The sequence below is a fragment of the Rattus rattus genome, chromosome 17 (assembly GCF_011064425.1).
Source record: "Rattus rattus isolate New Zealand chromosome 17, Rrattus_CSIRO_v1, whole genome shotgun sequence".
Classification (NCBI taxonomy): Eukaryota; Metazoa; Chordata; class Mammalia; order Rodentia; family Muridae; genus Rattus; species Rattus rattus.
Window position 1 is genome coordinate 37,085,814 of NC_046170.1, and position 21,622 is coordinate 37,107,435.

Here is a 21,622-nt window from a genome sequence, read left to right on the forward strand (position 1 = left end):
CGCACCACTCCCGGTGAGCACACGATGTTCCCACACTTGAAAGAACAGACAGCCTGACCCAGGTTAACGTGGCTGTCTGGAAAATCACCGAGCAGGGCCAAGAGGCCTTGAAAATCCACTCCTCGACCCTAGCCGAGGCAAACAGGGAGCTGGAGAGCTGAGCACAGGGCCCCCGAATAAAATCTGAGCCCATGGAGATCCACAGGCCCCGCCTCTCAGACCACATGCGGCTTCCGCCCACTATGGAGTTCATAGGTTTATAGAACCAAGTGATTGCCTTCCCCCAGCAAAGCCAAAATGTGTTTATTGAGCGCCCTCAGTGGGCTGTGCTCAGCCCTGGCTCACGGCGGGTGCAAAATGGATTCAGGCCTTCCCTGAGCCTCTTTGCAAGTCTTGCACGTAGTCCTGGAGCTGCTACTTAGACTACAGTGCTAGGCCCAGCCGTGCACACCAATACACAGTGCACGTGCTTGCTTCTCTGTGGAGACCTGGCACATGTGGCAGGTGTGAAAAGGACACGTGCAAATCAGCTCTTTTCTTCTTCTTCTTCTTCTTCTTCTTCTTCTTCTTCTTCTTCTTCTTCTTCTTCTTCTTCTTCTTCTTCTCCCTCCTCCTCCTCCTCCTCCTCCTCCTCCTCCTCCTCCCCTCCTCCTCCCCTCCCTCCCCTTCCTCCTCCTCCTCCCCCTCCTCCCCCTTCCCTCCCCTCCTCCTCTTCCTCCTCCTCCTCCTCCCCCTCCACTTCCTCTCCCCTCCTCCTCCCCTCTTCTTCCTCCTCTTCCTCTTCCTCCCCCTCCTCCTCTTCCTCCTCTTCCTCCTCTTCTTCCTCCTCCTCCTCCTCCTCTTCTTTTTTTTAAATCACTTTACATTTGTTTTTCTACTTGCTTTATTTACTGTGGAGAGGCTCGCGTGGTCGGAGAGCAACTTAAAAGAGTCAATCTAACCTTTACCCTGTAGGGCCTAAGGATCGAACTCAGGTTGTCTGGCTTAGGGGGTAAATCTTCCTACCTGTTGAGCCATCTTGCCAACCCAGGAAGCAGCTGCTTCTGGTCACCCCTGGTGCTGTGCTTAGTCTTGTGGAAGCCCTGACCATCGCTTATATCAGCCTGCCCTAGAGCCCATGAGCTCCTTGAGTTTGGGTGGGGAGGAGGGGTTGGGGGGCAGTGTTTCAAAAGTTCCCTAATTCAAGGGAATGGCCTAGTGTCCACCGGGGTACAAAAGCTATGGTTTTGGAGTTCAGGCCGGAACGTGTCCCTGGCAGGAAGAGGAAACCAAAGGGGACTTCCTAGAGGAGAAACCTACAGAGTCTTGGGACCTTAAAAGACAGCCTGGTTGGTACTACTTAGCCTCAAGAGCAGAGACTTAGCTTGGGATCCAGCCGCTTAGGTTCACGAGCTGTGACATCCAGGAGATCACTTGACCAACGGAGTCTTACCCGGAGGCACGGACATCAGCCCCGGAACGTATAGCTCCTGCTACGGTGCCTGGGGATGCCGTTCCGGGAGTTAGGGGTAACTTTGGAAGGGGCTTTATCAGGTCAAGACTCCGACAAGTCCTGCTGTGAAAAAGCTCTAAACACCAGTGTTTGGCCTCACATTTTCTAAGCAGCTGTTTCCTCAGTCACCACCTTGTGACACCTGGTGACACCAAGCACAAACATCATACCCTCCAGGCAAATCCCAGAAAGACCCCCGGAGATTCCAGGCTTGCCAGAATGTGGGTCTTGGGCGCTATAGGAGTGGGCTGCGGGCTCCCAGGAGGAGGGTGGATGTTATGTTCTCTCACCTGGCTAGGGCACATGAGGAATGTCATCTGAAGGACGTGATGGCATCAAGGTGGGAGGGGCGGCTTCACCTCAGGAAACAAGTGGGAGCAGGCATGGACCCCTCAGTTGTTAGAGGTGTATCAGGAAGGATCCCGGCCGGGTCGGTGTTGGGATGGCTGTGCCAGGCACTAGGTGGCTGTCCCAGAGAGGGATGGCCTTGCTACGGGTGTGCCAGTGTTTACTCCTTGAGCAGGTATTTACTGAGTGCCTACTGTGCTGGGCTATGGTAGGTTATGGAGATGGGCAGTGGGGTCTGGACTCCAGATCCAGTGCTCTTCATGCTGAGCTGTGTCCCCTAAGCCAAGCCTTTACTTCTTTGTTTCTAATTGGACTTCCCTACAGCTCCACTCTATTGTGGCCCTGTTACAGAGGTTTTAGGGAAACCGGCAGAGCTGGTGTGAGTACTGAGGAGGTAGGGGCTTGTGTCACACCAATGGCCTTCTGGTTTGTTGTCTGTTTCTTGTTGTTGTTGTTGTTGTTACGTGTTTTCAGTTTCCTTTTCTGAGACAGAGACCTATCAGGTAGTCCAGACTAGCCTGACACTTGGCAAGCATCCTCCTGCCTCAGCATTCCAGGTGTAGAGACATTTATTCATCTCTGCTCAGCGCTTCCCTTTCTGGCTTTCAGGGCGGACCCTTCACTCACTTGCTGTTTCTCTTCTCCCCGTCCAGCCGCGACAACTCCCCCAGCCTGAAAGAGATCCGGAACGGCTGCCAGCAGCCGTGCGACCGGAAGCCCACCTTACCTCTGCGCCTGCTGCACCCCAGCCCGGACCTGGTGTCTCAGGAAGCCACGTTGTCTGAGCCACGGCTCAAGTCGGTGGTCGTGGCCTCCAGCGAGGTCCACGTGGAGGTGGAGCGCACCAGCACTGCCAAGCCGGCGCTGACAGCCAGCACGGGCAATGACAGCGAGCCCAACCTTATTGACTGTCTCATGGTCAGCCCGGCGTGTGGTACCATGAGCATCGAGCTGGGCCCCCAGGCCGGCCGCACACTCGGCTGCCATGTGGAGATCCTCAAGCTGCTGTGAGTACCCTGGAACCCACTGTGGGGAGGGCAGGGTTTGGGAGGCTGGCCCCGCTGCCATCCTGAGCCCTATAGGGCTGCGTGCACACATGCTCGAGTTAGGTATGCAAACTGTGCAGAGACAAATGTGTCCCAGTACTACGGCAGGAGGATGGCTGCAAGTTCAAGGGCAGACTGGGTACAAGGTCAGCGTGAGCTACTGAATGAGACCCTGACTCAAAAACTAACAAAAAAGCAAGTCAGGGGTCAGGGTTCTCCAGCACCCTGCCATGTCACCAGCCTTGGTCCTTGGTCATGGGCACACGGCAACCTGGTTAGGGTTCAGAAGGTGGAGGGGTTTCCAGCCACCTGACCCGTAAACCATGGGGTCTTCCATGTTCTCAGGTAAGCACCGTGGCGTCTAAAGTTGAATGTGTATAACATGTTATACATGGTTACACATGGAACTGGTGTATGTCCCCCAGGGGGCACTTACTGGGACATACTTCCTCCTGTAGTCGAGTGTCTTATGAAGGTGGCAATCATCTGTCTGTACTTCCTGTTGCCCTTGAAAAGCCTAGGAGGCCTGCTAAAGCCAGTGCCAGACTCTATGCCCCTCAGTTGAGGCCAAGGGAGGGCATAACTCAATCTGTGGACCCTACAGCCAAAGGAAGAAAATCCCAGAATTCATTCCGAGCATCTGAGAACTGAGCTCAGATCTGGGCTTCCACGAGGCAGGGAGGAATCTCGTTTCTTCGCTGGCGAAAACCACGGCACTCCGAGCCTCTCCGGGCTCTTGGCTATGGACTCCCGGGAGCTACATTTCCTGGTAGCACCCTTCAGGCCAGAGCTGCCTGCCTTGGTCTGTTTCCCATGGCCCCAGGCCCCTTGCCATCTGGGTTCTTTGCAGGCCTGAGAGACATCACACTGCTGACAGAAGTTAACTCCCTTACAACCATTCATGAGTGAGCTATTCTTTCCTGTTCAGCCAGACCTCCTGCTTGCTGTAGCTCCCAGGGTCAGGGGTCATGTCCAGGTTAAGAACAGTCTGATGAGCCAGGAAGGGTCCCACCAAACTGGTTATTAGGCCTCTGATCTCTAGGCCCCCAGACTTGGTAGATCTCAACAATCACCTGCAGTCCAGAGGGTTCCAATGTGCTTAGAGTGATAGATCTAGGTGCATGTCCCTCGGGTGCCACTAACTAACCTGTGACATGAATTGGTCACGTGGCCTCTCTGAGGTCAGCCCTGTAGCTCCAGCCCAGAGCAGACACGACCACGTGCAGATGGACACACAATGCGTAGGAGCCACCAGTCATAGGGTAGTGTTTCCTACCTTAAGATAGAGTCAGGATAAGGTACATTGCTAACGTCTTAGGAGAAGAAAACTGTGGCATTCCACACGCACAGTGTCTCCTCTAGGCCTCAGCTACCTTGTCTTGCACCCTATGGAGGGCTGCTGTGAGATTTCAGTAAGGGGATGGTTTTCCCCATTGTACTGTGGTTCTTGGCGAGAGTGGACTATACTGAAGTACAGTCTAGATGAGAGCTAAGAAAGAGAAGATGGAGCCAGGTGTAGCAGTGCAAGCATTTATTTAGCCCCAGTACTCGTGGCAGTGCAAGCATTTATTTAGCCCCAGTACTCGGGAGGCAGGGGCAGGCTGGACTGGTCTGTGAGTTCAAGGCCAGCCTGGTCTACATAGTGAGTTTCAGGACAGCCAGGGCCATAAACAACCCTCGTCTCAAAAAAGACAATAAAAGGAAAAAGAAGAGAAGGTGGTATGCTGTGGAGTTGAGACACCACTTCACAGGACGTTGTGAGGGTGGAGAGCCATCCTCAGAACTCTGGGCATGTCACTGGCTGCAGGGAGAAGGGAGAATGTTTGTACGGCCGGTGCACTGTTGTTGTCTGTTACAAGCTCTCTGAGGCCAACTTTTACATCACTGGAATTCGACACCTCTGAAAAGTCAACACAAGCCTGGAGACCCTCAAGAAGGGATGTATTCCAAAGACACATCAGGGTTGATCTACTTTGGGCTAGCCTGGAATAGGTCGAGTTGGCCAAGACCAGCTTGGGATCTGCAGTGGGGAGAGTTTTTTCAGGGTCCTCGTCCATCCACCATCCATCCATCCGACTAGCCATCATCCATTCATCTATCCACCCATCCACCTATCTATCCATCCATCCACCTACCCACCCAGTCTCCCATCCATCCATTCATCCATCCATCTATCCATCCATCCATCTATCCATTCTCCACCCATCCATCATCTATCCATCTACCCATCATCTAGCCATCCATCCATCCGTCAATCCCTCCATCCATCCTTCAACTGTCTGTCTATACATCCATCTGTCTGTCTATACATCCATCCATCTATCCATCCACCCATCTGTCCATCTATCCATCCACATATTCATCCATACACATATTCTCCTTTTTAATTATTAAATTTTTATTTTGTGTGCATTGGTGTTTTGCCTGCATGAATGTCTGTATGAGGGTGTTGGATCCCCTGGAACTGGAGTTACAGACTGTAGTGAGCTGCCATGTGGGTGCTGGAATTGAATCTGGATCCTCTGGAAGAGCAGCCAGCGCTCTTAACCACTGAGCCATCTCTCCAGCCCCATCCACATATTCTTTGAGCATTTGTTACACATTTCAGCCAGGGTCTGTGCTTGAAGCCAAAGGTCACTGCTGTTTTTCCTCACCCTGTCTCTCAGAATATGAGGTGTACTGGCTACCCAAAACAGAGACAACAAGAGCAAGGTGTGGCAGGGTGTAGTACAGGAAACCATGACAGTGGGGTACACTTCCATCCATCCAGGAAGAAAGAACTGCTGAGGTGAAGGAGGGAGGGGCGATGTCCCTGCTTCTGAGGTCCCCAGCAGCTGCACGTCCATCCCCCTCAACCGCCTTCTGAATGTGTCTCAATCTCTTTTGAGTTCTCTAATAGCCTCTCTACACAGAACAGACTGTACTGTTTCATGTGCATGTGGTATATGTGTGTGGTATGCATGTGTCATGAGCACACGTAAAGGCGAGAGCATCCTGCCCTGCCCCTCCCCACTTATTCCCTGAGACAGGGTCCCACTAAATCTGGAGCAAGCCTCAGTGTTCCTACCCACCACAGCACTAAGGTTCCAGACACACACTTTTTCCATGGGTTCCGGTTCTCAACCTCAGGACCTCATGCTGATTCGAAAGCACCTTAGCCACTAAACCATCTCCCCAAGCTTCCAAATTTTATTTTGTTAAGCTATTTTTTAATATTAGAAAAAAGGCCCGAGTATAGCCTTCTTCCACGGTATGAGCTTGGCAACCTTCCTGTGAAGTACTAGGCTGTCTAGCGGGGTTCAAGGCTCGGCTCGGACCTGAGATCCAGGCTGAGATGCTGACATGTCAAGCATTTCTGTTTTGTAAGTTGGCGACAGTGACACCCACTGACCAGGAGGGCCTTGGAAGTCTGCACGTGGCGTGCACTGAATGCTACATAGGAAGTCACGTTTCGATGGGCTGGATACCATGAGTCAGTTAAGGGTGGAGGTGACCTCGTCATGGGAAGGCAAACTAGCTGCAAAAAAAAAAAAAAATGGAGGACCCCACCCCTGCCCCCCAGGAAGGAACCAAGGGAAGCAGGCACATGTATTCCTGCAGCCTACAAACTCGGAGACCCTTAGTTGGCACAGTGTAATGGGCTTGCGCCCTGTCATGCCCACCCTCACCTCCTGCTACCTGAACCCAGACATCCCGTCCCTCCCTCTTCGTGTGGGTGTTCCGGAGATGACGTGAACAAGACAGGGCACAGTGCGTGCCTAGATGTCGGCCACAACACTGCCCAAGCTTATCTAGCACTACCAGACTCTTCTGGCAATTCTTTTTCATGATGTTGTCCAGCCCCTGAGCCTTTTCCTCAGAACCTTTCCAGGGTGTGTGATCTGGGTCCTGAAGTCTTTATCGTGGGTTCATTTGGAGGGCGGTATGTCGGGAATAGTCCAAAGCCAAGGGTTATCTAAGCCACACTCTGTTAGAAGGAAGCATTTGTTTGGAGGGTTGAAAAACAGTAGGTTTTATTTCTGTGGGAAGCCCAGGTGGACAGGTCGGACATACAGGCACGCGGGAGCTCGGCAGTGTTAAGATTGGAAGGGTTGGGCTGGTGTGACTCGGTAGCGAGCTTACCTAGCGTTCACAGAGTCCCGGTGTCCACTCTCATCACTGCATACACTGAGCGTGGTGGAGCATACCTGTAATCTCAACACTTGACAAGCAGAGGCAGGAAGGCCAGGAGTTCAAGGTCCTCCTCAGCTACGTAGCAACTTTGGGGCTAGCCTGGGCTACACGAGAGCCTTATCTCAAAATTGAAACCAAACAGATTGAACGAAACTGGAAGAACAAGAAGGAAAAATAATGTGGGACCCTCGTTAGTGCAGATCGTGGCAGGAAGCCTTGAATTCCGAATGTAAGCGTAGACTGATGATACAGCTTAGAACTCAGGGCCAGCCGTTCCCCCAGCAGCTGAATCCAGGAGCATTGTGGTTATGAGGTTCACTCTTCACCAAAGCCCCTCAAACCCACGGTGTTGGGGACTTGGGTGCAAATCCAGTGTAGGTGCTGGGGGTTGGGAATGTAGGTCCTGGCCTTAGGAGTCCCTCAGTCACACCTCAACTACCAGCGGGGATTTGTAGAAAGTCACAAAGCATCTCCGAGCCTCGGTTTCCACACTTTCATCAGACTGAGACCTTGTTGAAATCTCTCCTGCGATGTCTCTGCTCTGCAGTCCCCCTCAGCCAGCCTCAGAGCAGCCTCTTCCCAGAGTCTGAAGCGTGTTTGTGCACAGCTACATTTGCACAGTGGGGCAGCAGAGCCTGCAGCACTGTCCTGCATCACTTCCTGGTCCTTTATTCTCTGAGCAATAGCTTCACTCTGCCACCAGGGTGCACCTCTCAGGAGGGAAGGTTCCATGAGGCACAGCAGGTCTGGCCCTCCTCTATGTCTCCGCCCGAGGTACAAGCTCCTTCTTCCCACACAAATGTCTGATTTTGGTAAGGTCTTGACAGTGGTCAGTTAGCTCAGGGAAGAACCAAGGGTCTGGAGTCGGAAGCCTGAAGACCGTGTCTCGGTCACGGCTGTGTTAGCTCTAGCAGGCTGCTTAACCTCTCTGAGCCTTGAGTTTCCTCTAATGTTTAAATGGCGCAGATCCCGTTTACTTCGTTATGTGTTTGCAAGGAGCAAACAAGTGGAGCTCTAAAGCTCTCGGCACAGTGCAGGTGTGCAGGAGATGCTGAGGAAATACGTCACAGCCTCTTCAGTATCGGGAGCCAGCTGGGTCCAGGGGAAGGAGAGAGGCGGGGGTCTAATAGCAAGAAAAGGAGTGTGTGTGTGTGTTGGGAGGATGTTTGCCTAGCGTGTTGAAACCCTTGGATTACATCACCCTCCACATGGACACGGCACGGTGGCTCAGGCCTGTAATCCCAACACTCACTCAGGGCAAGGAAGCAACCTCAGCTATGTATCAAATGGCCAGACTAGTCTACATGAGGCCCTGCCTGATGTGTGTGTGTGTGTGTGTGTGTGTGTGTGTGTGTGTGTGTGTGTGTGTGTGTGTGACCAGACTAGGGCTACATGAGGCCCTGCCTGATAGTGTGTGTGTGTGTGTGTGTGTGTGTGTGTGTGTGTCCAGACTAGGCTACATGAGGCCCTGCCAGATGGTGTGTGTGTGTGTGTGTGTGTGTGTGTGTGTGTGTGTGTGTGTGTGTGTAGCCAGACTAGGCTACATGAGACCCTGCCTGATTGTGTGTGTGTGTGTGTGTGTGTGTGTGTGTGTGTGAGACCAGACTAGGCTACATGAGGCCCTCCCTGTGTGTGTGTGTGTGTGTGTGTGTGTGTGTGTGTGTGTGTGTGTGTGTGTGTGTGTGTGACCAGACTAGGCTACATGAGGCCCTGCCTGATGGTGTGTGTGTGTGTGTGTGTGTGTGTGTGTGTGTGTGTGTGTCCAGACTAGGCTACATGAGGCCCTGCCTGATGGTGTGTGTGTGTGTGTGTGTGTGTGTGTGTGTGTGTGTGTGTGTGTGTAGCCAGACTAGGCTACATGAGACCCTGCCTGATTGTGTGTGTGTGTGTGTGTGTGTGTGTGTGTGTGTGTGTGTGTGTGTGCCAGACTAGGCTACATGAGGCCCTCCCTGATATTGTATGTGTGTGTGTGTGTGTGACCAGACTAGGCTACATGAGGCCCTGCCTGATTGTGTGTGTGTGTGTGTGTGTGTGTGTGTGTGTGTGTGTGTGTAAAATAAGCATTCAAATGTCGTAGAATACATGTGGAGGCAGGGGACAGGTTACAGGGCTCAGTTCCCATCTACCATATACATTCTGGGGCTCAAACTCGGGTTGTCAGGTTTGGGGACATGCGCCTTTACCCATTAAGAGCCAGCTCACCAGCCTAGTGACCCTGTCTAAAAAGAAAAACATTCTGTTGCCTGAGGACAACGGTCCAAATTGTGGTTTGTTGCTCTTGGTTGGTTTTTTGTTTTTGTTTTTGTTATTATGGTTGTTGTTTGTTTTCTTGAGTCATTCCGTAGGTTTTCCCTTGAGTCTGGTCAGTCACAGACGAGGGGACAGGTGTGCTTTGTACTGCTGTGACGCCAACACAGGCCGTGTGACTGGGACCACAGTGTCCTTTATACCACAGAACAGGGCCTTCCTTTTCTGTGCAGATTCCTCACGTCATTTGAATTGGTTCAGGACCCAACCTAGTGGCCCTGTGTTACCCCTCCTTAAAGGCTCTCTCTGCAGATGTGTCCCACTCTGAGGTCATAAGGGGCTCCAACATCAACCTGGATTTAGGGATTGGAGACCCAGAGTAGCCCCTCACCCTCTGAGAAGTCTCAAAGAGTAATGAATGGAGACAGAAAGTCTCTGTTCTAAGCAAGGAAGATATACAGTCCTGGGGAGCTGGATAGTTTGCCCCCCACTCCGTTGTTGTCTGGAAGTCTGGAATGTTCTTTGTTGATTCATGCTATGCTATGGCTACTGTCTCTGAAGTAGGCAAAGTGGAATCCATATTGGGTGCTAACCCCAGACACTTGTAGCTTATGGCTCACCTGGGATAGCAAGGGGGAAACCTCTCCCTGCTGACTACCCCTCACCGGTGTCCTCTCTCATTCCAGGTCCGACTATGATGACTGGAGACCGTCTCTGGCCAGCTTGCTTCAACCCATTCCATTCCCCAAAGAGTAAGTCCCACCAGGGCCTGCCCAAATGGGAGGAGAACCACAGGAGGGGATGATGTCATTTTAAGGGGCTCACAGTGCCACGGTGGTAGAGAAGTAGGGGTGAGGAGGGTGGTGGGACCCACAGCCAAGATACAGATGTGGCCTAGCTCAGGGCCTCTCTGAGAAACCAAGAATGTGATAGGAACAGCTTCAGGCCTTGTGGCAGCAACATAGGGGCTCATTAAACTCAGAGGAGGCCGGAGCTGTCTCTACCATGCCTATCCTATAGTCAGTTTATTAACAGTTTTTATTACACAGTACGTGGGGACAGCAATACTCCCCATTCCCTGGAGAACAGTAAAAACTGAGTTAGCATAACCACTGTGCTAGGCAGGGTGGTGCATACCTATAAAATTCAGTAGTTCTCCACCTTCCTAATGTTGCGACCCTTTAATACAGTTCTTCACGTTGCGGTGATGTGACCACCCCCCAACCATAAAGTTATTTTTGTTGCTACTTCATAATTGTAATTTTGCTATTGCTATGAAGCGTAATGTAGATATCTGATATGCAGACCCCTACGAAAGGGTCTTTCGATCCCCACCCCGGGGGCGGGGGTTTACACACACAGGTTTAGAACCACAGCTTATAATTCCGGTTTTGGACTACCCTGAGCTACGTAACAAAGCTGTACCTGCAGAAGGGAGGCAGGGAGGCAGGCAGGCAGGCAGGAAAGAGGCCGGAAACGCTGGTGAGGTACTCTGGTGACAGAGCGTGTACCTAGCATGTGCACACCCTGGAGTCGATCTCCAAGCACCAAGAAGCACCAACAATTAAAAAGAAAAAACGCATATGGAGCCGTTTCAGGGCTGTGCCCCGGAAGGCTGGCTATGCTTACTGAGCCTTAAAGGCCATTAGCTAACAGCACTCTGAATGTGACCAGAAACGGACACTCCGTGTCTCTTTTCGCCCACCCTCATACTGACATGGAATTCATCCTGGGAAGCATCGCTGCGCTGTGCGGTGGGTCCCGACCTACAGAGAGCTTCGGCTCAGCCACGGGCCTCACATGCCTGCAGGTCTGTTTTGACAGATTAGAAGCTACTGGGCCTTGGGAGGCACTCGGGGCTCTCTGCAGAGCCCATTAGTGAGCCTGTGTTTATGAATGTGGCTCCTCTGAGGGGGACATTACACCCAGTAATTGCCCCATTTGCTGGCCGGCTAGTTCCCTCAGGGCTCCCAAGAATGGAGACCGGAGAAATCTGACTCCTCAGAGCCTTCTCTGTCTGTGGCATCACTGGCCACAGCAGCTGTCCCCGCAGGCCCTGGGACCCGCTTGACAGTGGCCCATGATGCAATTCACTTGGAACAATGGTCCCTGATTGCCTGGCAATGTACGCTGGTAATTACTGCAGCCTCGCCTTAATTGTGGAACAATTAACAAACACACCTGGGTCCCTGGAGCCCATGTGTGCCTGAACGTGTTCATGCACTTCTGCCGTTGACAGGTGTGGGCCTGGTGTTGACTTTGGGGACACCGAGAGGTAGCTCAGCCTGTTCGAGTCACTGTGATCCTCAGCTTGTCAAAGGAGGGACACATTGGATACCCCCCTTGTTTCTTTGTCAATTTTCTCCGCTTTCTTTGAATCAGAGCTAAAGTTTAGACGTCCCCGGAGGAGACCTGATCATTGGGTATCAAAGGCCTCTAACTGCCTGTCTGTTTTTGTTTTTGGTGCAGAGCTCTCGCGCACGAGAAGTTCACAAAGTGAGTATTCACCAGAAGCACCCACCCCACCTTCTCCCGCCGTGAGTGGCCCCTGCACCCAATCACCACCACACCCCAGCCCCCTTCTGCCCCATTCTCTGGTCCCCGTGCATTTTTTGGAGGCTGCGGAGGCATCTTCTGAGCTGTCCCCCGTGACACACATCCAAACCCGCTAGGAAGTCTCCCATGTGCTTGTCTTGTCTACCCCCACCTGCTCCTGGCCTCTCTCCCATCCATCTCCAACCCCACCCTATCCACTCAGGCCCGTAAATGACCCACCCTATTCTTCCTTCCAGGGAGCTGAAGTACGTGATTCAGAGGTTTGCAGAAGATCCAAGACAGGAAGTAAGCTTTTCTCTTTTTTACTTTTTCTCCCCAGTTGTTTACTGGGGATGGGACCTAAGCAAACACTGAGCCGTGCCTCAGCCCAGTGAGCCTTTTTATCTACAGTAGGAGAGGAAGGTTTGGGCCCTCTTAGGTCTCCTTGCAGAGGCCACTGTGTCACCAGACCCTTAGCACAGACTATGCAGGCCCTGTGTGCAGACGTGGCCTCTTTGCCTGGTGTGGAGCCTCCCAGATGTGGTCTTGGACTGTCATTTGGCAGGCAGTGTCCCCATGCCACAGAGATTCAGTGACTCCTCCATGGAATGCCCCACCAGCTTCCAGTCAACCTTGTGGTCCTGTGTTTGTGCTGCTAGTGTGGGGACATGCGGAGGAAGGAATCATTGCTAAACTCTGAGCTCTCACAAAAGCTCTGCGCTTCAGAAAACCAAGGGCAGAGTAAGCTCTTGCCCCTTGTCAGGCACATGCATGCTCCCTGTTAACCCTTACAACCCCAAGAGGAAGTCATTCTCTTTTTTCTTATTTTTTTGAAATGTTACTTATTTTATGTATATGAGTACATTGTAGCTGTCTCCAGACACACCAGAAGAGGGCATAGGATCCCATTACAGGTGGTTGTGAGCCACCATGTGGTTGCTGGGAATTGAACTCAGGACCTCTGGAAGAGCAGTCAGTGCTCTTAACCGCTGAGCCACCTCTCCAGCCCAGAGGAAGCCATTCTTGTCCCTTCGTGATTTCAGAATCACCCCCCAAGCCAGACAGTGGTAGTGCACACCTTTTAGTCCCAGCACTTGGGAGGCAGAGCAGGCCTCTGAGTTCAAGGACAGCCTGGTTTACAGAGCCTAATTCCAGGACAGCCAGAAGAAACAGAGAAACTCTGTCTCAAAAAACTAAAAAAGAATCGCTGATATCCCCCACCACCACCACATAACCAGATGTGGTAAGGGCACACTGGCCCTGCCCAGAAGCATACATTCATGACCTGAAGCCCAGTCTCTCAGGTCCCGAGTCTAGATGCTGTAGGGAAACCATCTCCAGACCTTCAGACCTGCCTATAAGACAGGCCCCACTAACCCTCATGACTCAAGGTCCCTGGATCTGGTTGAACCAAGACCATGTGTTGTAAGCATCCTTCCTGCTTCTTATGTTGTCTGCAGTGCAGTGGGAAACCTCATTCTAGAAAGTTCTAGCTCCATCTCAGGTTTTCCAAGCCATCTTCAGATGCTGTGGGGGTGGAGAAGTTGGAGGAGGGGGCGTCTATCTCAGTTTTCTTTAAGCCTGAAGTTGTGTGTATATGTGTGCATGTGTGGGGTCACAGTGGGTAGGTGCGGGTGTGTATGTGTATGCATGTGTGGGATCATGGTGAGTAGGTGTGGGTGTGTATGAGTGTGCATGTGTGGGATCATGGTGGGTGTGGCTGTGTCTGCATGTGTGGGATCACAGTGGTTAGGTGTGGGTGGGTGTGTCTATGTGTGCATGTTTGGGATCACCGTGGGTATATGTATATGTGTGGGTACCTGTGTGGGATCATAGTGGGTGTGACTGGGTGTGGAATCTCTCCCAAACATGCACACACATGTATGAACCCATGCACTTGTCCCTACCCACAGCTCTGAGAAGGAGGGACAGAAGGCTTGGGGGCACTCTGCCCGGCAAGGTCACTCTGTTACCCTCAGAGTGCTTCCCAGCCTACCTCAGGACTGTCCTAAAGTGCACATGGCTGGACTTCGCAGTGTAGAGACCGATGCTTGTGAAGGGAAAGGAAGTTCACGCGTTTCCTGACTGCCTGGCTTGCATACCATTCACACTACCTTGGTACCTGAGACTGTTTGGAACTGACGGTGTGTCCGTCCCTCCGCCTACAGGTCCACTCGTGTCTGCTGAGCGTGCGGGCAGGCAAGGATGGCTGGTTCCAGCTCTACAGTCCCGGAGGGGTGGCCTGTGATGATGACGGGGAACTGTTTGCCAGCATGGTACGTGGGGTCCCCACAGGAAGCCACTGGTGGGCGTTGGGCTGTTTCCATCCTGAGTTGCACAACAGCCGGCCTGCTGTGGCCTGTCTTCTGGCCAGCCCAGTGTCAGCCATGAGGAGGGAGGTGACCAGAGGAAGAGGGTCTTAGTTAGGGTTTTACTGCTGTGAACAGACACCATGACCAAAGCAACTCTTACAAGTACAACATTTAATTGGGGCTGGCTTACAGGTTCAGAAGTTCAGTCCATTATCATCAAGGTGGGAGCATGGCAGCATCCAGGCAGGCATGGTGCAGGAGGAGCTGAGAGTTCTACATCTTCGTCTGAAGGCTGCTAGCAGAAGACTGGCTTCCAGGCAGCTAGGATGAGGGTCCTAAAGCCCCCGCCCGCAGTGACACACCTACCCCAAGAACACACCTCCGAATGGTGCCACACCCCCATCCAAACGTACCCAAACCACTACAGAGAGTGTCACTGATTCCTGCTTACCTGGGCCAAGAGCCTGCCCCTGCTCTAGGAAGTGCAGAGAGAGGAGGTGACCTACCCAGGAGGAAACATAGAAAGCAAATATAGAGACAGGGCCTGTTTGGGGGGTGCTCTGCCCTGTATGGTCCCAGCCTTGTCTCTGACAGTGTACATGTGTGTGTACAAATCATTATCAGATGTGGTTGCCATGGTGACATTCAATACAAGGGACAGGTGCATCATAGCACAAGGTACCTGCTTGGCTCACAAAGAGAGGCTTGGGAGCCAGACACAGGGTGCTCATCCCCACCTCAGATCAAAGTATTGAGGTCACTAAAACATCCACAGTGGCTTCTGGTACTTTCTTACCACAGAGCAGTGGTTCTCAACCTTCCTAATGCTGTGACCCTTTAATACAGTTCCTCATGTTGTGATGACCACCCCCCCAAACCATAAATTTATTTCATTGCTACTTTGTAACTAGTTTTGCTGCTGTTATGAATTGTAGTGTAAATGTCTGGCGTGCAGGATATATGACGTGACCCCTGTGAAGGGGTTGTAACCCACAGGGTGGGAACCATTGCTGGAGAGCTTTGTGTCCACTAAGTCTTGCGCTCAGCTCTTTCAAGGAATCCATGTAGCAGCCCTGCCACAGAGTCTCACCTGGACCTAAGAGAGGCCCAGGGAAGTCTAGTGGCTTGCTTGACAAGACTTCTTTTTATTAAAAGATGTATTTATTATGTATACAGCATTCTTCCTGCATGTATATCTGCGGGCCAGAAGAGGGCACCAGATCTCATTACAGATGGTTGTGAGCCACCATGTGGTTGCTGGGATTTGAACTCAGGACCTCGGGTAGAGCAGTCGGTGCTCTTAACCGCTGAGCCATCTCTCCAGGCCTTGACAAGACTTCTTTACAAGCCCTTTGTAGACCAGATTACTGCCTAGAGGTAGTGGCTTCTTCTATAGAAAAGAGACACAGAATCCTCTTTTCCCAGAACAGAAGGTCTACCCAAGTAACCAGGGACCTGGGACACTCTGTTTCCTGACACACCCAACCCCATTCACAGATCACACATTCTTCTGGGGTCATGTGATGTGGAGAAAATGCAGGCATCCTCGAGACCTGGCCCACAAGTCACTGCCCAGTCTTCCAGGAGTTGGCCTTGCGTGCTAATTTGCCTGCCTAGACTCCAGATTCCTCTTTGGTAAAACAAGACAAAGAGAGGCTTCTTCACCAGGGCACAGTAGCAACTGTGTATAGAGACAGGCATGAGATACTCACTGAGCTACCCAGGGACTCCTGGACCCCAGCTTGGCTCAGGCTCTCTTTCTCTCTCCTGGTTTGCAGAGTAAATGGCTACCACCGTGAATTTGGCAGAGAGATCTGTGCGTCGATGATAGACTTGTTTTCTCAGACGCCACCTCAAGGGCCTTATTTTTAGCTACTTTTCCTTACGCATCTGCTCCAAACCCCTCGCCTGCTGCCCTAGACCTGCTTTCTGAGTGTCCTGTGTCCCTAGAAACACGCTCAACTGCCTGCTTGTGCTACGTCTTGCTTACCCCTCGCCTCTCTGGCTTCCTCTGACGTCACAGATTCACCATGGCAATGTGCGGGGTTTTCCTCCCCCAACCCCTTCATGCGGAGACTCGGTGTGAGAGAGAATTCAGGGAGTGAGCTCCCGCCAGGGTGATTTCGTTTGTACGCCTGAGTTGTTAATGATGGGGCAGAAGAATAGATAGACAGGGAAGGAAGCAGGCAGAGTCGATGGGGATGCAAGTGTGTTGTTTCCATGGAGACACATGGCAAGAAGTGGTCCTTGGATTAGGCTGTCTCTTCCTGTCAGCCTTTGCTTTTACATGAAGTTGTAGGATGCTCTCGTGCCGTCACCTCTAAATACAACACACACACACACACACACACACAGAGTCCCAGCACGTCTGAGATCTGAGGAGGGAGGAGGGTTTGCTGGGTGGGTGATCTTGCAAAACAGTTTTTGGTTTGGTATCACAGAGAAAGCAGAGCGCAGAACAACCTAATCGCCATCTGAGTCAGGCCTGTTATCCCCCACCTAGCAAGGCCTGCCTAGAAATTTCCACTCAGTACCCTCGATGCTAGGAATTTGCAGGACCTAATAAAGTAGCCCCTGAAGGGAGCTGGGAAAAGGGGACTCCTTTTATTCACTGTAGTAGAATAGAGAGACTACGAGTGCTAACCCCTTGTCTCCGAGCATCCTAGCATTCTGGTACACAGCTCTGCCTCCGTCAGCACCACCCATCTCTGGAACACTCTATCCTCACCAGCTTTACCTTTGAACCCTTTAATGCTAATCCTCCGTTCCCCGGGACAACTCCAGCGGCCACTGTCTCGCCTGCCCGGGTGCCTGTGCCATCCCAGTGTAGTCTCGTGTATGCCCTGTGTCACTCAACATGACATCCTCCGTCACTTTCCACAGGGGACGGTCTGCTCGCCACTGGAGACGAGGCAGTTGGCATAAGCAGGGAGGGTCCCTGTTTTCCTGGTTTCCACCTCTTCCTGCCCATCGGGGTGCAGGGGGGCGCCAGTGCTGAATGTCATAGCACTGTAGCGGTGTCATGGCTGTCTGTCTGGATGCCTCACCCGAGTCTTCTTGCCTCCCAGGTGCATATCCTCATGGGCTCCTGTTACAAGACCAAAAAGTTTCTGCTCTCACTGGCTGAAAACAAGCTGGGCCCCTGCATGCTCCTGGCACTGAGAGGGAACCAGACCATGGCAGAGGTAAGGCCCTGGTCCCCAGGTACCGTTGCATAGCATCTGAGTGAGGAGCAGGCAGTGGGGGCAAGGCAGGTGTGGTTGTAGCCTTTTGAGTGTGTAGCTGCCCTTCTCGGGCTGCTGCTGGTTCGTTCTGGTTGGGATCTCCCATGTTGATCATAGCCATCTAGAAGTTTCTGTTCTGACTAGTACTTTAGAGCAACCGTCTGCACATGGAGCCCAGAACAGGTCAAGGGGTAGCCAGGCTCTCCTCGGCTGTTTTTGCTTGGGGCCTCCTAGAGTTATCATGGGGGTTGGAGCACATGGGGTCCTTCACAAGGGCTGAGGCTGCCCCAGCCTCTCTCGGCTTGTGTGGTTTGGGAGTCACTGCCCAAGTTTTCAAGAGCATGAGCCCAGGCGCCTCATGCCACTTCTAACTCTTCCTCCTCTGTCCTCTCTTCCCACTACTCCACAAAGCCCCCCAACACCACACACTCCCATGAGCTGCAGTCCCATGAGCAGTAGGGTTTTATAAGAGCTGTCAGAATGGGGGAGCAACACCTTGCCACACTCTACCCTCTGCAGAGCAGTCACCAAGCTGCCCACAAGTCAAGGGGGTGTGAACAGGGCTCCACCTTACAAGAAGTAACAGGCCCATTGGAAAAACCCCTAAGTTTTCCTGGAGGTAGGATTGAGATATTAGCATGGGACCAAAGCAGAAAACGGCAGACTTTGGAAACAGCATATGCCAAGGTCCTGTGGCCGTTTCCTGACACACCCTCCATGACTCCCGGCAGATACTGTGTTTGATGCTGGAGTACAACATCATTGACAACAACGACACCCAGCTACAGATCATCTCCACGCTGGAGAGCACAGACGTGGGCAAGCGCATGTATGAACAGCTATGCGACCGGCAGCGGGAGTTGAAGGAGCTGGTAAGTTCTCAACGGCCCGCCATGGCTCAGAGCGTGAGACAGCCCCTTCCTTGGGACTGCCGCTCCACACCCAGAGAGTTGGGGAGTGGTCCCTGTACTTCTCACATGACTCTAGATGGACACAGAGAAGTAAAGCGAGTAAGCTGAAGTCACACAGCCCACCTCCACTTTGGTGCAGGGGCCCGTGTACGTCATTGTCGTACCTAGTCTAGCTGAGAGGCTGCCTCTGTGTATGCATGCATACTTGGGCCCATGAGTGCAGTCCTTTACCCTAGAACCCCCACTATGGCTCTGAGCTAAAGGTGTGCACAGCCCAGGTGTAACCAGCCTCACCAAAGTAGGTGCCACTTACCCCCAAGAACTGCATGGGTGACATCGCCTCCCACCAGAGCGTCTACACTTCCACGTCTGCCGGTGGAGCTCGGTGTCAGATAGGCCATCAGCTGCCTGTGCTGCGGCCGCCATGGCATCTTCTGCCCAAGGAAGTAGCTGTGGCTTCATGAGGCTGGTGACAGAGTGGACATGTGTCTCAACTGGTCTCATTTCTTTTTTGCAGCAAAGGAAAGGCGGACCCACCAGGCTAACACTGCCCTCCAAGTCCACGGTGAGTAGACTTTAGTCTGTGTGGGGTGGGGTGAGGTAGGGCGAGATGCACGGAGCAGGAAGGTGGACTGTCCAGCCGCTGGGATGAGGAATGACAGACAGGGGGAACACAAATGCCTACCATGGGACAGGGAGACCAGCCAGCTTTTGTAGGAGGTAAACGGACTGAAGGGGCAGGAACGAAAACCAGACTCAAGATGCTACACGCTAAAGCTTTCTGTTGATACAGAGGCTGGGGCTGCAGCCGGCTGGTAGAGCACCCATTTAGCTAAACGTGTGAAACTCCATCTCCAATGCCTGAGAACAACAAAAGACGGCTGGTTTCCTCAGCAAGGTTGCCTAGGGGTTGCTGGTAACCATGGTAACAGTAGCCAACGGGCGCTGGACTGTTCAGTCTGTTTGATGCTTCACAACCCTGTACGGTCTGGTGTGCCCACCATTTTCCCATTTTTCTGAAGTCTTTGGGGATCTGATTTCCTGCTACCCCCCTGTCCTTGAGGCACAGCTACCCCCTCATGGACCAACGAAGCCTGCTTAGGCTCCAGCCAATGCGTGTCCATCCCAGACAGCAGGAAGGAGGAAGTGGCAGGGAGCAGCCTGCCCTTCTCTTCCTTGGAGAGTCTTCCTAAGTTTGGTCAGGCTGGCCATAGTTAGCTGCAAAGAATTCTGGGAAATTGGCTGTAATTGAGGGAATGGCTAAAAGTCAAAGACAAGACCCTCACAGCCCAGGGCGTTCGGCATGTGAGGCTCTCTGCCAGCTTAGAGCTGAGGATGGTGGCCGGCCATTCACATGGAAAACTGCTGGCAAGTGGGACACACACACACACACACACACACACACACACACACACACACACACACACACACACGACACGCATGTGCATGTGCGAGCTCTGCTTGGGAGGGTGTCAGCCTTGGTTACAACCCGCCCGTGACTCAAAGCTGTGAGTCACATCCCAGGCCGAGCCATCACCCCCTACAGCTTCTGGGGACACGAAGCCCTCGGGGCAGTCAGAGACATTGTTGACTGCAGATAAGGCAGAGGGATGAGGCCCTCCCCGGCCTGCCCTGAGCGTCATCCCACCCACCCACCCACTGCAGGACGCGGACCTGGCCCGCTTACTGAGCTCCGGCTCCTTTGGAAACCTGGAGAACCTCAGCTTGGCCTTCACCAACGTCACCAGTGCCTGCGCCGAGCACCTCATCAAACTGCCTTCTCTCAAGCAGCTCAACCTGTGGTCCACGCAGGTGCCCGCCCCACCCTGCCCTCTTCTACCCAGGGTCCAGGGGCCCGGCCACTTGCTCTACACACAGAACCTTAACCCATTGTCCCAGACGAGAGGGAGGTCGGTGGCTTGTGCCCATTTCCTAGTTGGGAACACTGAAGCCCAGGGCAGTTCCTGCACAGACTCCTGAGTTGGGAGACACAGGGCTGAGGGTTCACCTCAGCTCACCTTATGCCTCTCCAGCCTGCCATTGAGAGGAATACACGTACCAATAGTCTCTTAGAGCCTGCCAGGTCCCAATCCCAGCTTCGTACGTTGGCCTAGCTCTTGGATAGATGCAGGTTTCTCTATCTCTGAGAAAGACCCTTCAAGCACTGCCTTCAGGCATAGGAGCCTTAGGCCATATACTCACAGAAACCCTCTCCTGGCCTAGGTCCCTAGGTCTCTGTCAGAAACTAGATCTGAAACTCTGAAAAGAAGCCCATGGCTAGCCAGATCCCACCACTGCCCACTCCTGCCCCCAGCCTTAGGTCCCCTCCTCTAGACCCAGAGAAGCTAAGAACCCATGTACCCCACAGTTTGGAGACGCCGGCCTGCGGCTCCTGTCGGAACACCTCACTATGCTCCAGGTGCTGAACCTGTGTGAGACCCCAGTCACCGACGCGGGCTTGCTGGCCCTCAGCTGTGAGTACCGGGGTCTGCAGCAGGTGGGCTGACCCCAAGCTGCGCACCCTGGAAAGGGAGCAGTTCACTAATAACTCTTCTGTCGAGACCTGTTGCATGCTGGCACAGGCCAGGCACCGAGAGCAAGCAGAGGGGTGTCCTCGCCCTCAGGGAGCTAGAAGTCTAGAGGAAAGGGGGATGTTTGTGAGATTAGCCAGTGCCTTCCATCCAGCTACCACAAAACCACTTGCAAGGAAAGTTCTCTAGGGAACAAAACACACACACTCCTACCCCCCAACAACTTCAGCCTTGCTAGCTATGCAAGAACACCTCTGTGCTACTGGGTCCCCAGGCGCTCCTGGATCTGTCTTGAGAAGCATTTAGTAACAGGGGCCTAAGAGAGGGAGCGGGATGCTGGTTTCACAGAGCTGATCAAAGGGCATCGAACCAGGGAATCTCCATGTTCCAATCTCCCTGTTTTCTTTTTCTTTCTTTTTTTTTTTAAGATATATTTATTTATTTTATGTATATGAGTACACTGTAAATTCAGACACACCAGAAGACGGTATCAGATCCCATTACAGATGGTTGTGAGCCACCATGTGGTTGCTGGGGATTGAACTCAGGACCTCTGGAAGAGCAGACAGTGCTCTTAACCGCTGAGCCATCTCTCCAGCCCATCTCCCTGTTTTCTAACCCGATAGCTTAGACACGAGGCCTCTGGCACAGCTGGGAAATGACCTAACAGACTTTTGGGAGATAGCATCCAGTGGGACAGTAGGCCTCAGAGATGGCTGTGCTGTGACGTTGCAAGATTGTGGACTGGTTCCAGGAGGTGGGAGCTCTGAGATAGGAGAAGCGAGCGATACGGGGCAGAGGGT

At 52.7% G+C, this 21,622-nt stretch overlaps 1 protein-coding gene across 1 annotated transcript in view; it reads left to right on the forward strand.

Moving 5' to 3' along the window:
- Cmip (c-Maf inducing protein) overlaps positions 1-21,622 on the forward strand; it is a 205,635-nt gene that overhangs the window by 178,964 nt on the left and 5,049 nt on the right. The window contains exons 10-19 of the mRNA XM_032887960.1: positions 2,494-2,847; positions 9,993-10,058; positions 11,776-11,802; positions 12,099-12,147; positions 14,010-14,117; positions 17,222-17,338; positions 18,109-18,249; positions 18,806-18,853; positions 19,954-20,100; positions 20,657-20,762. Of these exons, the coding sequence (XP_032743851.1) occupies positions 2,494-2,847; positions 9,993-10,058; positions 11,776-11,802; positions 12,099-12,147; positions 14,010-14,117; positions 17,222-17,338; positions 18,109-18,249; positions 18,806-18,853; positions 19,954-20,100; positions 20,657-20,762 (1,163 nt within the window). The remainder of the gene's footprint in view (positions 1-2,493; positions 2,848-9,992; positions 10,059-11,775; positions 11,803-12,098; positions 12,148-14,009; positions 14,118-17,221; positions 17,339-18,108; positions 18,250-18,805; positions 18,854-19,953; positions 20,101-20,656; positions 20,763-21,622) is intronic.